This window comes from Amblyomma americanum, chromosome 6, assembly GCF_052857255.1.
Source record: "Amblyomma americanum isolate KBUSLIRL-KWMA chromosome 6, ASM5285725v1, whole genome shotgun sequence".
NCBI lineage: Eukaryota > Metazoa > Arthropoda > Arachnida > Ixodida > Ixodidae > Amblyomma > Amblyomma americanum.
This window is the reverse complement of record NC_135502.1, coordinates 59019810-59035543: the sequence shown is the minus strand read 5'-3', so window position 1 is coordinate 59035543 and position 15734 is coordinate 59019810. Positions and strand designations below refer to the sequence as shown.

The 15734-nt window shown below is 42.4% G+C and overlaps 1 protein-coding gene across 2 annotated transcripts; it reads right to left on the bottom strand.

Moving 5' to 3' along the window:
* Nucleotides 1-127: 127 nt before the first annotated feature.
* Nucleotides 128-15251, bottom strand: LOC144093548 (protein lifeguard 1-like). Of its 2 annotated transcripts, none has more exons than XM_077627077.1 (12): nucleotides 15090-15251; nucleotides 11687-11772; nucleotides 7104-7182; nucleotides 6797-6850; nucleotides 6617-6707; nucleotides 5559-5596; nucleotides 5054-5099; nucleotides 4660-4701; nucleotides 4461-4550; nucleotides 4320-4367; nucleotides 3715-3877; nucleotides 128-2547 (listed from the first exon to the last, which is right to left on the bottom strand). In XM_077627077.1, exons 2-11 carry the CDS (start codon nucleotides 11769-11771, stop codon nucleotides 3722-3724), a joined length of 729 nt encoding a protein of 242 aa, XP_077483203.1. In that variant the 5' UTR covers nucleotide 11772; nucleotides 15090-15251; the 3' UTR covers nucleotides 128-2547; nucleotides 3715-3721. The 2 variants fall into 2 exon arrangements, with proteins under 2 accessions (XP_077483203.1, XP_077483202.1); XM_077627076.1 differs by lacking the exon at nucleotides 15090-15251 and adding an exon at nucleotides 14571-14770.
* Nucleotides 15252-15734: the final 483 nt, after the last annotated feature.

Genomic DNA, 15734 nt, shown 5'->3' with positions numbered 1-15734 from the left:
CCATTGAAAAACTAGGTGGGGGTGTGATGGGGGGTGGGGATAGGTGAGCTTGTCTCTTTTGTGGGGGGGGGGGGGATGACAATTGTGACAAATCACTTACAACACCATGAAGATAAAGCATGTGCAGTAACAGTTAAAGTAGAATCTTTATTTGCAGTAACACAATACACCTACTGGACTACAGCTGTGTACAATGAAGCTGCTGTCACGAACAGTTAATGCACGCAATGTGCCAATCTACCAGCTTCCAGCACAAACAGGTCTGCACATACATGTTACTGTGGAAAGATATGTACAAAGGAGAGGGCAGGCCCAAGATGCAAACTGAATTAAATATGGTCTGCAGAAACCAACCTGCATTTCTTGCAGCTTGACCAAGTGTTTGGATGAGAGACACCCTACTAGACAGCTGCTCAGTCTATTACAAGAGGAAAACAAGCACCATAAGTAGGTATATATATATGCACAAGAACACCTGCACCAGATTCCCCTTCCTTCCCACATGGCAAAATGCGCAAATCTTGCAACAACCAGTTGTGGCCTGTTCCTGGCGCAGCACTAGGAAATGCATGACTCACAGGAATAGGATAAACATGTAATCTTATGGCCATCCTAATAAAATGCCACCCCACATGCATAGAGGAACAAGTGACTAGAAAATTATAAACCAACCGACTTTCGCATTAGCCTCACTGCGATTGGATAAGAAAGTTAAAAAAAACTACAGGAGGAAACAAAAGTGCTTATGCTCATTGTTCTGTGTGCACAACAGAAGCATGAGAATAAACATGTTACCAAACTTCTGGGCTAAACCAAACTTCTGGGCTAAGGCTAGAAAGAGAAGTACACAATCGCACATGGCCAACTAGCACTTGCTCATTTCCTCATAACACATTAGCAGTCCACAAGAAATATGTTCATCTGTAAGTCAGTACACAGGTTAAAAGTAAACTCTCGAAGCTTCAGATTTTTATTGCTGACTTATAGCCACGGGATGTGTCGAGCAATGTAAAAACCAGAGCACTTCACCTCACGATGAAGACCAAGTAGCTGCCTGCAGCTTAACGAGTGTGCCTCACAAAGCCATTAAGTTTGATCGATATGAATGGCAGGTTTTGCGGGAGGCCACTATAGAACAGGCCAGGGTTCTCTTGCCATATGTGGCACAGACAAGCACAATGTGAGAAGAATGTGTGACAACTTGGAACACATTGCCACAACCTTGGGTGAATTCATGAAAGAACTGCAATAAGCCTGTTCAGAATCGGTTATCTTGGCGCTTTATCACAAGTCTCAGAAATCTGGCACAACATTCTCGATAATGCATGATGCAGCAGCATCAGACTGCCTTGTAGTTCAAAACTAAAGTATGCAAGCAGCCACAATTCAACATGATTTTACTAGGGCTAAAAGAGATGTGCATGCAGTATTTTTTGCCAGCTGCCCTGGGGCAAGTCTTAAACTATGCACCACCCTGCGTAAAAGCTGGCGCCATTGCAACTACACATCTGTTTCATCAAAAGACATCTGGTTATCACAATGCACACCTGAGATCGTCAACAACTCCAGCAGAAACATTAAGCAAACTACGTGTCTGCAGGTTTGTTCACACAACGTCAAAACAAAAAAACAAGCTTACAGCACAAAATTAAAAAAAAAACACCAAGGAAAGAGCCACACGGAAGAAGCAATAGACCTTGAAAAATAATTTACAGCTGAACAGAAGCAAGGAGCAAGCCAAATTTAAATTAAAAGTAGGGCTGATTTGGAGAGTTTAAATGCCAATCAGGAGGCACAGCTGTAAAGAGCTCAGCTTTACGCAGGGTTGGAAACTCTGGAGAAGTGCTTCGAAGAAAGTTACAGTAAACTAACCCAGAGAGACAAATTTAATTCAATATAACTACTTGAGAGCCTACAAACAGTCGTGCAAACAACAGAACACTAGTGCAAATGATGTCAATAATGTGCCAGCGTAACCACATCTATTTCCAAGTCAATTTTTTCTTTTTTTGCACTCTAACTCCATCAAAAATCAAGGTTTGAACATGGGCTTTAATTGCTGAAGAAAAACAAGGTCAAAGTACATTCACAAGCATTTTTGATTTTTGTTAAACACTGAGTCTCTGCACTGTTAATCATGCAACCAGTATGACACATGAGTAGCAGAACAAAGAGACGGTTAACAGATGAAAATAAAAAAAAAACAGAAAAGGAATTGCTTTGTCATGAAAAATATGTGAATGCAAAGAAGGAAACGAAAAGGACTTTGCAGAGTGCAGTTTTTCAGTGTGAAATGTTACAGCCACTCACTCAGCATAGGAATGTAACAGAGAAAGCCCAACAAGGAGTGTGCCAACGAAGACTGAATCAAACATAGCTTGATGAAGACCGCCTGTCGCCGCTGGCACGGCTCACGATTTCCAGGATGTAGAGGAAAAGTGTGATGACATCCACGTACAGTGTCAGGGCTGCAAAGATGTACTCCTCGGGTGTGATGGCAAACTTGTGCCGTCCCCCAATGATCAGTTGCGTGTCGAAGATGAGGTACTGCAGGCATATGGAGTAAGAAAAAATAGGTTAATGACCCATTCAGTACTATAAACGTGATTAAATAGGACTGCATTACCCACAAGTTGGGGAATATAGGCAAGTGGATAAGGTCTCTTCTTTGCTTGCACGAAGCCGGCACTTATTTATTTGACGCTAGACAAATTTGGTGTTAGATTGCAACACACTTCATTGCAAGCCCCCTTGCCCATGTAATGCCCATTAAGAAAACAGAGTACGAAATTGACATGTTCATTCAGACAGCTACCCCTTATGATAATAAAGCCTCAAGCATATGCTCTGGTGCCGTTGAGATATGAGGTGCAGATGGCTTGCAACTTTTTGAAACAAGTTTACCTGCAACCGCAATGCAAAAATACTCCATACCAGGTGGGTGAATGAAGTGGGTTTCATATGACCACATGCGGAAAGCACAGATGGTGACATGAAAAAATAAGAGATGGCAGGTGCCAGCACTTTCATTGCCTAATAAGTTAATGACAAATTTGTGGTGGAGCAAGTAACTGGGAATTTAGACTTCTTTTCTTGCCCAAAGGTTGACAAGTAAAGCCACAGAGCCCTTCTTACAACACACATCGGACTGCAACAAAGCAGGTGCAGGCTGTTGCTTTCAATCATGGTTAACTGCACAGTATAAAACGGCAGCAGCTAATGATCTGTAGACAGACCGTGTATACAATACAAAGTACGGAGAGTGACCAAGTCTGAAAAGTGGACCATCTCACATCGCTACTGCATGGCAGGTGAAAACAAACACAGCCATAAGTAAATGTCACATAAAAACCTTAATAAAAGAAGTTGATGGAAAGAAGAGAGAGCCAGGACAAAATGATGAAACAAAACAGGAACAGAAACAATGCACTACACAGGCAAAGAAGGAAGAGGATAGGGAAAGACAGCAAAAGAAAAGTTTTATGCAGCCAGCCAATAAAAATCCCGAGCCAAAAATATGCCTGCTATTTATGCAGCACAAACCAATGCTGTCAAGAGTGGCAGAAAGTCAACTTGAGCAACAGAGGAAGATGGCAGGATATGAAGAAGGGGTGCTGCAAAGATAAAGCTTCAAGCATGCCCATGCAGCAAAGGTGGACAGATGAACTGCGCAGGAAACTGCAAGGCAGCCACACATTGCCACAGAAAACTAACCAGGGGCTCAGTCTCTGTTGGCATAACCAACGATCTGCAGGATCATGAGGAACAGGTTGATGACGTCCACGTAGAGGCTCAGTGCCGCAAAGATGTACTCCTCGGGCGACACAGCGTACTTGTGGTTGCCACCAAGCATCAGCTGAGTGTCAAACACTAGGTACTAAGGGGGTGGCCACAAGAAATGGACAAAAAAGGGGAGAGGGGTTGGAAAGGAAGGAAAAAAGGAAAGCTCATTGCTTGCTCAACAAGTGACATTTGAACAGAACACAGGAACTTAAAATCTGATGAAGTCTTCAATTGTTACAAATCTTAATGCATCTTTACATGCCTGTGACACATAACAAGTGGCCAGTTTCTATGTGGGAATAACTACAATTGTGCACATGTGTATCAGTCTCACCTACACTGATAAAGTTTTGTGGCCCATAGCAACAAAAGACCTCAAAAGAAACTGCCGAATTACTTTCTTATTAAAAAAAAATCAATGAACTACATATGACTGCTGCAGTTTTTGAGCATTTCTTCCAGAAAGAACACAAAGAACCAAAGCCTGTGCCTAGAAAAAAAAGAATATATCACTTTGAGCACAGCCACCCACTTACCACAGAGAAAAGGAGTGCTCCAATGCAGGCATACACAAGGCGAACAATCTATGGCAGGAAAACAAGACAGTGGGGTCAGTAAACAGTTGGCGGAATGGAGCACCAGCTTCAGAAAATACCATCACGCTAGATGGTACTCACGTCTCCTTTAATGAAGATCAGAGCAAACCCAAAGCACATGAAGACCAGGGCAGCGACAAAGAGAATGCCAGACATCGCAGTGAAATCCCACTGGAAGTTCAAAATTAGCACAGTAAAAAACTGAACATTTCGCAAAGAAATGTTAAATAAGAATTGTTCAAACAGTAAATCATATATTTAGACGACTCAAGAGGTATACCTTTGTTTGGAAAGCAAAGAGGGTCAGCCCAAGGCATACAATCTGTTCAAGAAAGAAGACATTGCTTGTAATCGACAAGAAACAGTACAAGCTCATTATGTCATTCCTATGCAGAGGTATTCTGCATGTGTTTACAATGCTGCAACTGCCACATGTCAAACTGGGTGCTAAATGCAGCCAAAAGAACAAGGTGGCCCAGAATATGCTAAATGACAAGCACACTGCAGCACAATTTTTTAGCAAAGAGACGAAACATGTGACTCTGCAGCTTGTACCAGAAAGCATCAACATCGTCAATAACATGCAAAAATAAAAGCTGCTGCAAAGTACAAAAAGCAGAAAACCCTCACTATCGAAATTTACAATGTGACCAGTGCATTACAGGCCAACTTACCGTGCAAATGCCTACAGCGATCATGACTTCCTTCACTTCGTAGAAACTGCAAAGAAAAAAATTAAAAGAGAAGTATGTCAGCATGCTTCTCAACCTCATGACAACAGAGAAAATGATGACACAGGGCTCACAGCTAAGTCTAACAAACTAATTTTCATTCAGGCTAAAAACAAATTAGGAGAGGCTGAACCTACATCTTCCAGAAGTCTTCTGCAGACTACCATCACCTTGATCCACCATTTAAAGGCTGCCTAGTTTGTAACCATTCCATTATCTTTAGTGTCAATTTTGCAAAAGCCTACTGATTACTAATCCTTTACGGTGGCAAGTCAGCACGTTCAGAAAACCAACTTTGTGCGCAGCAGAAAATACAATAATAATGCGTCACTATTACTGAAGAGCCAGACCATAACACAACTTAACACTGCAGTCAGTAATATGGTTTTCGGGATTAGGAGACTATGGAAGCATGCAAACTCTTGCCCAATAGCAACACAGGACTTACCTTGATACTGTGCCAAGTAGAACACCTTCACACACAGTCTGCAAGGGGGAAACAAAAAGGGAACAACACGATATACACACAGCAGCATTAACAACTCCACAGCTGGATAACTTAATGAGCCTGCTAAAATTGCTACATGCTTTATAACTGCTTGCTTTTTGACTTACGTGGATGACCCATATTACATCTCTGTCCCAGCAATGCATTCATGACATGGGGTTGTTTACACACCACAATGTTCGCAGCCTTTCCCTACTCTGCCCAACTAACTTCTGAATGGCCTTGGTGGCAGATGCACGAGCTGGCTAAATTTCACGACCAATTTGCATTAACATGGCCAGCTGTACTTAGCAACTTCGTTGCTGTTGCTTGGCAGGCAAAGGCTCACAAAAGAAACATCTTTCAAGTTTGCTGTGCTTGAACTAATAACTTAGTTACGATCTCCCTGTGACAATATCTTAACCAAACCGAACCGTGAAAATACAGATACACGATGCATTATACAATAGCAATTCTGACAAACATCCCCATTTATAAGCAGGGATATTGAGTGTTTCACTGCTTTCCTCCAATGTTTCAGTCACTCTAATACCACAAACAACCATGCAGCCAGCAACCACTATTGTCTCCCATACCTCAACCTCTGCTTACAACATTGCAGCAATCTGAAATGCTAGGCTTCAGTTAACTATGAAAATCAATAATATTTTCTAGCAGTGAGCTTACACATGCAAAATAGCAAATAAATATTTGTAGTATCAAAACATGATGAAATGCTTTGAGCCATGTTTTAGCTCCTGAGAATGAACTCTTGCTCCATTTAAAAAAACAGCTGCTGCAGTGAACCAATGACATGCGCCAGAAGCCACATGGTGCATTAGTGCTGGTACGAAATCCCCAGGAATATTGTGACAACACAATGGTTCTAAAAACTGAAAACGAGAGGCTGGAGCAGTATGACACCTTTGCAAGGAACAATCCTGACATAACAAGTGATGAAGAGCAAAATTAATTAGACCTGCTGAGCAGGCAGAGACAGTGCAATGGGCCATACTCACGAACAGCATCAGGAGAATCAGGTTGACAGGGAAGGAGCGACGAACACTATCGCAGCAGGCAAGCACTATCATGAGCACAAATGTTATGACCCTGCAAAGCAATAGTCAGAACAACGTTAAAGCCCACTGAACAGGAAGAAAACAAAATGATGTCCGCAACTGGCTTCTCCCTGCACTTACATGGCTGATATGTAGAGTCCTGGATGCATCCGAGAGTACTTGACCACATTTGGCCTGAACACAACAGGAAAAATTTCACAGTGATGTACCACTTCGATAGCCAAATTTACTTGAGAAAGAATCCTTACGCGCCAAATTAACTACAATCACAAATTTAGTCCATTTATTTCACCACTACAGACCAAATTTACAGGCACATGACCACAACAAGCATGGGCAAGAAATGGTTAGTGTCAAGCTGAATGAGAATTATCTAGGAACTAAAAATGATATTAAGGCAGCATTTAAGCCATGCTGAAGCACGTACTCAAAAATAAAGAGTGCGATGAATGCTGCTGTGATGCCCAGCTGCACCATGAGGATCCCATACACTTTGCGGATGAACCCTGCAAAAGGAAACAGAGTTGAGAGATTAGCAGGAATCATAAATTGAGATGTTCACGCCTTTTTTTTTTCTGAACGGTACTTTCACACAAAAGTAGCTGATCAAGGTCAGCTTTCACTGATGAGCAAATAGAGTAAAGCATTGTTAACTGGACTCCCGTTCATTCAGAAAACTGGACACTTTGGGCTCCCTGTGAGGTCCCGTCAAATGCGCTATACTACGGCACGAAACTCATTAATTCAGAGAAATCCTGCTCCGTTTCAATAATTCAGACATGCGACGGAGCTCGAATGTGCACAGGATGCTAGAGATGAGGTGGCGATGTTCAGTGCGGGACTCAGAAGTTTGGCCACTATTTTCATTAATGGGGCTGATGTCCAAGTGAAATGTAAAGGCACCATATGATCATCAACTGAGAAGGCACCACGGAATTACTCCTTGTTTCACTTGGCGCTCCACCATTTCCTTCTTTGTTCTTGTTTCATGTGCATCACTGACCATACTGTCAGTGTTTTTTGTGTTATCGCAGAGCCTGTAATCATTTTCAATTATGTTGTCTGCATGTACGCACAGTGTGTGTGACGATTCCCCAAAGCAGCAGATGTGACACACCCCGCGAGCACCTTCTCAGTGGCACCCAGCTGCTACGCAGGGAAGAAATGGGAAAGGAAAAAAGCAGTAAATGCTCTCCCCACCTTTACCCGGAGTGATGAGCCAGTCTATCTCCCGTCAAAAACGTGTACTGTCCACTTTCAGGGCACCTCTTTCCGAGCCCTCCCCAGGGCACGCCGGTGACCCATTTTGGCATTAGTATAATGGTTCACCCACTTCAATATCATAACAGTGTGCTTTTAGTGTGTGTGTGCGTGCGTGTGTTCTTAGCGTCCTAGAGGGCATATATGTTGGTTCATCCTACAGCCATTTGGTGGAACTGCAAAAAATAGTTACTGCTAAATTTCTAGCATAAAGCTATCAATAATTATATAATTTTCAACAAACAATGATATCTTTATGTGGAACACTTTGTTATACAGTAAAAGCTCGTTAATTTGAATTTCAAGAGACAGGAAGAAATATTTGAACTATCGGATGGCCTCTAAAAAAATCACAAGAACCGCAAGAATCACGGCAAATTTTGAGGTGAATGAAAGTGCAACGGTCACTAGCTTTTGAAATGAGAACAGTGCGACAGTGACTATTTTTCACATTTCAACACCTTATCGTGTGTACACTGCCAGAAGCGCTGAAACAGAACCGACGCAGTAGTGGCGGAGCTCTTAACGGCTCTCGGCTACATCGCTTCACCCATGGAGGCTTCACCCACAGCCACGTGGATCGTACGCATGGCAGTGCTTAAGCCTATAAACAGCGAATAGCATGTGACACGCGACATTTCGGCGCAATATAAGAACCACGCGGATGGAAGCAAGGGAAACAAGCAGCGACCCCAATCAGCTTCCGAAACGGCACGCAGCTGTGCTTTGTTGGCTGGCTGATGCGCGGCTGATAGCTGCCATCACCACGAGCTGGCATGAAGCTCAGAAAAGCAAAACTGAAACTATGTGGTCGGAGATTTCTCAGAGATGGGACCAACGGGGCAGTCAGTTTTTCATCACGGTTGCTGCTGCGCGCAATTAAGAGGTGTGCGGGTGACTCCACAGCATGCAATTCAAGTTTGATATGGGCTATTTTGACAACCGCTTGCTGCGCCAGTCATTCCTAGGCACGGCCTCAATTCAAAAGCGCTTTGGAATTAACAGGTACAAGACCCGTAGTGTACAAATTAGTGCCCGACATTATACTGACATACATGGGCATTGGCCGGGACTGTGCCGGAAGTCTGAATTAAGAGGGGTTGAATTAACGAGCTTTTACTGCAGACCTTTTTCGGTCGCCCAACAACTCGCCATTCGATTAAGACATTTTCTCCAGTCCACTGCAAACCACCTCTGCGCGGTTTTTTACTGTACATATATTGTGGACTTCACAAGCTGGAACACAAATCTAGGCTTAGTTCCATGAAGAAAAATAAAAGAAAAATGATAAATTGTGGTGTTTAGCGTCCCGAAGTGGCAAATGGGCTATGAGGGACGCCATAGTGGAGGGCTCTGGATTAATTTTAACATGCACTGATATCGCACGGCACACAGATGCTTTATGCGTCCCGACTCCATCGAGACATGGCCCCTGGAGCCGGGGCTGAAGCCAGGCCCTTCGGATCAGAAGCTGAGCGCCCTGACCCCGTGAGATACCGCAGAGGATTAAAAGAAAATTGAAAATGATTTCTACAAGAAACCATTCTTATTCCTAAAAATGAGGCTTTATAAAGCCTTCTTCAAATCTTGAACATACAATGCATGTTTATTAATAAAATTATTAAACCGCTTCAGATATGCCCAGTGACCTTTTATAGGGACACCCAGAGCTTTGCAGCCCAAGAAAAAGCATCTCAGGCATGTGCTTGCACAAAATAGATGTTACACCACTCCTCTATATAAAACCTTAATGGTTTATGGTTAAAAAGAGCAGACAGCCAAATTAAAAAGTGTGAGTGGATAAGTGGAATATATACCTATAGAATGGGCCTACAAAGGCAGAATAAAGACTTTTTACCAGATCATGCCACTAGATACAACAATATAAACACCAAAAGTTTCTTTTAATGAAGAACCAGTATTACAGGCAGTAAAACAGAACTCTGGTCTTGTTAAAATATAAAAAAAAAACGAAAAATAGTAGAACAGGTCTGGTTTATGGTATATTAGGGTTTAACGACCCAAAACAACTCAGGCTATGACGGACACCACAGTGAAGGTCTCCGGGAATTTCAACCACATGGAGTTCTTTAATATGCACGGACAGAGTGCACTTCTCAGCCAAACCTTCTTCAGTCACCTTGTAGCTATGAAAGCATTAGTGCTCATTACATTTACAATGAAAGTTGAGAAATTACTGTACATACTAACCATATCATGATAAGAATGTGAAGAGGAGTTGGGAAATTATGCATGGTAAATTTCCGATTAGCTTTCATTTGTCACTGTTTGCTGCTCTTTTTAAAGCACAGCTCGTAAGTGCCCTTCGTGGGTTGAGCCGTGTCGCCGCTATTGGTGTAACCGAGCCAAACCATAAATAAGTAAACAAATAAAACAAATAAAAATGAATATGAATATTGCGGCAACTCGGATTTCAACCCATGGTGCCGCGAACAGATAAGCTTCGCTGGCAACTGCATGAGAGCACTAATCACAGCAGTCGACCACTCCTCGAGTTAAACTGCAGCACACTCACGCACTGTGCATTGCACATCGCCATCTTTTTCAACTAATACTACTATCGAACTAATACCGTTGCCATATGTGCTGACAACCCAGCAAAGTAAAACAATGAGCCTACAGAGATAGGCTAAAGCCGCAATGATGCCTCGTGTTAGACTGCAACACACTCTCGCACTGTGCACTGCACATCATCGTCGTCTTCTATTAATACTGCTATTAATCTACCATCTAATATACGCATTCTCACGCACTGTGCGCTGCACATGCAACTAATACTACTATTGAACTAACATCCCAACCAGATGTGCCAACGACACGGCAAAGCAAAACAATGAGGTTACAGAACCTGGAACACCAACAGAGCTGCGCTCAAAAATCGCAATCGTCCTTAGAATCTTTATGTAGTGATATGGTAATTGTTCCTCTCAAGTTACACTGAAATTCATTTGCTGCAGGTACAGACTTTCGTCTCCATTACATTCACGGCTTTAAAGAAACTGGCTATGGTTCATCATTTGATAAACCCAGGTTGCAGGCTTTTCTTGGGCTGAATTACTCATAGCACACCCGATCATTTTAAAAGAAACCAGGATTAGCATAATTTTAACAAAAGAAGCTGCAGATAATGATCACCAAGGAAATGACAAGAAGAAAACATTCCTAATGTAACATACTGTGCACAACTAAGTAAAAGAAAATAAAATGCATTCTTGTGAATTCTGACAACCTGACCTTACTCTGTGTCTGTCTGTCTCTCTCTCTCTATGTGCCTGTGTGCGTGCATGTTGTGGGGAGAATGTGCACAATGCAGCTGCCTCCCTCCTTAGAAAATCCAAAATATCCCACAATTTGAAAGCAATGCCTGTTGATATGTTGATTGGTCCAGGTGAGTTAAAACACAGATTTATCAGATCACACAAAATGTATACTTTTACCGGTTGTACTACGAAGAGTCATGCACCCTTGGCTAAATGTTTGAAGTCAGCCCTGGATGGTTCTAATTTCTAGCAGCTTGTGCGGCTATAACTGAGTGAAAACAAAAACAAAACCATCACAGTGCTATGTGCACACTAAAAAGGAATAAAAGAACAAGTAATAGAGGCAAACTTCAAAAATTTATCCCGTTAAATTAAGAATACACTGCTGAAAATTTCGACTTCAGAAATAAACACTGCCACCAGAGTAGATTATTTGTGCAGAAAAGTACACAATCCAAAAAACACTCACCATGGCGGATCGCTTTTTCCGAGAAGGCCGATGCTCCAGCATATGAGCTGCCAAGCCCCCCCATTTCTGCATCGTAGTAACTCATCCTAAAGAAAGACGAAAACACGACTCAAATCAAATTTCTCAAATCACAACTTTTCACCTGTAATCAAGACCACCATATACACGACCAAATGCAGAAACATTTACAAGCTGAACATTCCTCCTCCTGTTTATTAAGGCAAAGCACGATTTCTTTTTCAGTGACGTTAAAACATTCACAAAAGCCTGAACTAAGAATAGCTACAAAGTACAGCCTCAACAACTCATGCACCTAAGCCAGAAAGTACAGAAGCGTATTTTAGGTGTCTACAACCTCTGGACAAGGAATGTGGAACAAAATGTATTTTCTGTGACAGGAAAAGGACAATTGGTTAGTGAGCAGACATCAGCAGTCACACAGCAGTAAGCCATGTAAAAAAAAAAAATGAAATACTTAGAACAAAGAAAATTCCACACTGAGAAAGATCGAGGTTTCACTGCACTTAGGCTTGTAAAGCTTGAAAGTTGTAAGCAATTAAGGTTGTCTACATAAACTGAAAAATTTTGAAGCACTTGCACAATGTAAATAAGAGTTTTAATAAAGCATATGCACGCTTCATTATGCTAAACACAAGCAATCCCAAGAACTTTATGCTGTATGTCACATCAGCCCATTTAGTTTAATGCAAACAAGCACAGACACACTAATAACTCAAGCTTTCTTGTCATCCAAGATCAATGTTGTAGGGCCACAAGAAAAGCTTTGCTTTCACCTTTTCAATGTCCAGCGATCACTATATTGTCAGAGGTCTGTGCTGACAGACATGGGCGATATTATGGACAAAAGACGGGCAGGCTAGAGTAGCATTAAAACTCTTTATCGGGACAAACTTGTGAAAACAAAGAACACGACAACTTGGTGGTGGTGATAGCAGCAAGTGCACTAAGGGCTTGCCAAAGATCATTCAGAATGCCTGCTGTTCTCGGCCAAACACTCAGTTTAAAGATGGCTGCCATCTGTGGAGACGCGCCAGGAACATTGACAACAACCTCGAACACCAGAAAAAATGCGACGCATGATCATGACCGTTCCAGGGGGCTCTGGTTGCATCACTTAGCAAACAAGGTGATAAGGCCATGTGCGTGAACTGATAAATAACGTGACAAAAAAAGAGCTTTGCAACAATATCCTAAAACCAAATTCAATAATACCTGGATTGCATTACAAGGCTGGTGGAATGTTGATCTGCTTAATGTAGGTGAGCACATCATTACAGCCAGCATTTTGCTGATAATAACAAATGGCTTCCTGCTTTGCACCTTTAGAATGCCACCAGGGCTGAAAGTGTTAACAAAGCATAAATACACTCAATAAGTTTGGTCTCCAGAAGAAATGTCCATAACTCGATATGTCCATATTAACGGGAGGTCGTAATAATGAGCTCGACTATATTTGATGCAGGAACAATATTTTCTGTACAAATAATTCTAGAATATTCCCCTGAGCTCAGCAAGAGCAAGTAAGGAACTACCAAAACAATCATCAAACTCTTGAAGAAAGCATGCGAAAAAGTCTGCAAGCCAACATGCATTGCAACATGTAATGGGTCCAAAAACAGCAAAAGAAGGAAATGATTAGCAGTTCCCAGCAATGGTGCCATTACCAGAACATATAATATGACTAGCCAAGAACTACTGACCTATGAATAGTTACAGGTGACTCGTAAAAAGCACCAAGATGACTAAACTATATATCGAAAAATCTTGCAGTAACAACACCCCGAAATGCAGTTAAATAGGAACTGTCATAATAAAAAAAAAAGTTAAACACGAATAAATATGCATGCAGGCATAGCAAGTCATGCATACCTTACACAGCTACTAAAGAAAAGCAGGATAAAAACTTCCGTTTTCTACAGGCCTGTTCAGAATGCTCGAGCAAATTAAATACACAAAGGCTCGCTAATTGGTACATTCCAGAAGGAAAGAAAACTGGTGTAGGTACAGGGCAAAATGTGGATGTATGTTCATTCTAACTGAGCATTCCCTTAGTTTTACCGCTTTGTCTCAATAAAAGTCGTGCTAGGCAGTGATATGCACGATTTTCATTTCTCAACATTACAAATTACTTCCTTTAAAATTAAGGCACAAGCCGGCTTTGCCATAACACAAATACGTCATTCATGAACAGAACGAGAGATTCATTGTCCTTAAACAAACAATGGTGCAAGACTTTGTATTAGTAGATGCCTGTATCATAGTATCACAAAAGTGCCCAACAAGTAGATGCCTGTATCATATTATCACAAAGAGTGCCCTACAAAGACAGCCCTTATCGATTCTACTGTTGTGCATATTGGACAGCCATTGACCGCCTATTCCAGAAGTTTCCAGCAGGCTTGAATGAGTTGCGATGAATGATGCAAGACGGAGAAAACTGTGTGTGCGTTAGCACTTCCTGTTTGAGCCGGTGAACTTCAAACTAGTCAAAAGCCGGGGCAAGGCAGATGAAAAAGAGTGGGAAGAATATAAACAGAAGCATCAGGCTGACACCACTTCGAGAATAATGCGCCGGTTCATGGGAACATAACCAGGCGGTAAAGGTATACGGCACCCAAACAAAAAGCGCTTCGCTGCATTCGCAGCCGTGCTGCTGCTGCGGCGCTGACGGCACAGTGCCGGTGACCGTACCTACCGCATAGCTAAAATAACAGCTGGTGAAGCAATCACCACCGACAAACCACTGCACTGTTGGGGCGCGATCAAATGAACAGGTAATTCATTCGACGAAGGGTCTCACGGCACTGACGACTGCACAAAAACCTTTTCCATGTGCATGAGCAGTAATGTTAGTCACAAATACCTGCAATGTGATGAGAAAGCCTCGATTCGAAGCTGACAGCGCTGGAGATCGCTCTTTCGAACCACAGAAAGATCGAGAAGTATATAGGTCGCCTCGAAGCGGAAGCTCGGGATAACCAGTCGCGCAGGCCAAGCAAGTGTAGCACTACTATCAGCAGGCTTCGCGCTCGCTCTTAAAACCTCAGCTTTCAAACGACAACGAAATGAAGCAGATAACCGAAAAGGCGAAATGATAAGACCCGTCCCCCAATATGGCGAACACCGCTCATATTCAAGCAGGGAACAGAACGCAGCATCAGCAACAATAATTTCCCATTCCTTACAATCGCAACTAAGAACTGCCAATATAGCCAACATGCAGTAACGTTTTGTAAATGACCCGCTTTTAGACAATGAAGCGATCAAGATAGGGCGTTGTTATGCAAAAGAGGCTGCGAATGTGAATGACTACATTTTAGCTCGCGCTTGATTGAAAGCCAAGTTGCCTTGCTTGGACATGAACATAATCCTTACAGCGTACCTTGTGGCGAATGTGGAGTTCTAAAGGATGACTCAGTGCCTCGTGGCTGTGCAAGAACCACTGTTTTTCGCTGGTTTAGGATCAACGTTTGCTTTCCTGCTACGCCGAGAACGGAAGACCAGCAACTATACAGCAACTAAGCCAAGCAACAAAGGTGACGTCAACGACACATTGTGGCCATCTTGTTAACAGTATTCGCCAGATTTGGTCGATACGTGTATTAAAACATGACAATGTTCTTGGAAAGACGTTCGCGAGATGGCGCTTGTTTCAAAACCGAAAGTAGACGACTTACTACAAGACAGTCTCCGCGGTCTCCGGTGCTGAGAGCCGGCTGGGAGGCACTGCACCCCGACCGTGAGGCCCCATGATGACGGAAATAAAGTTCATTCATTCATTCATTCATTCATTCATTCATTCATTCATTCATTCATTCACTCAATCAAGAAGAGATAAGAATGGAAAAGATACGTGCGCAGAATAAGTGCTTACCTCGGCGAAATGCTGGTAGGGAATATTAAGACAAGTGCAGTTATACTGTTTTATTTCGAAATGGCGCATTAATAAACCCCTTAAGGTGTCAGATTTTTTTTTTATTGGAAGAGGCGTATGGGCCCGGTAGCAACGAAAATGAGCTCAAAACAC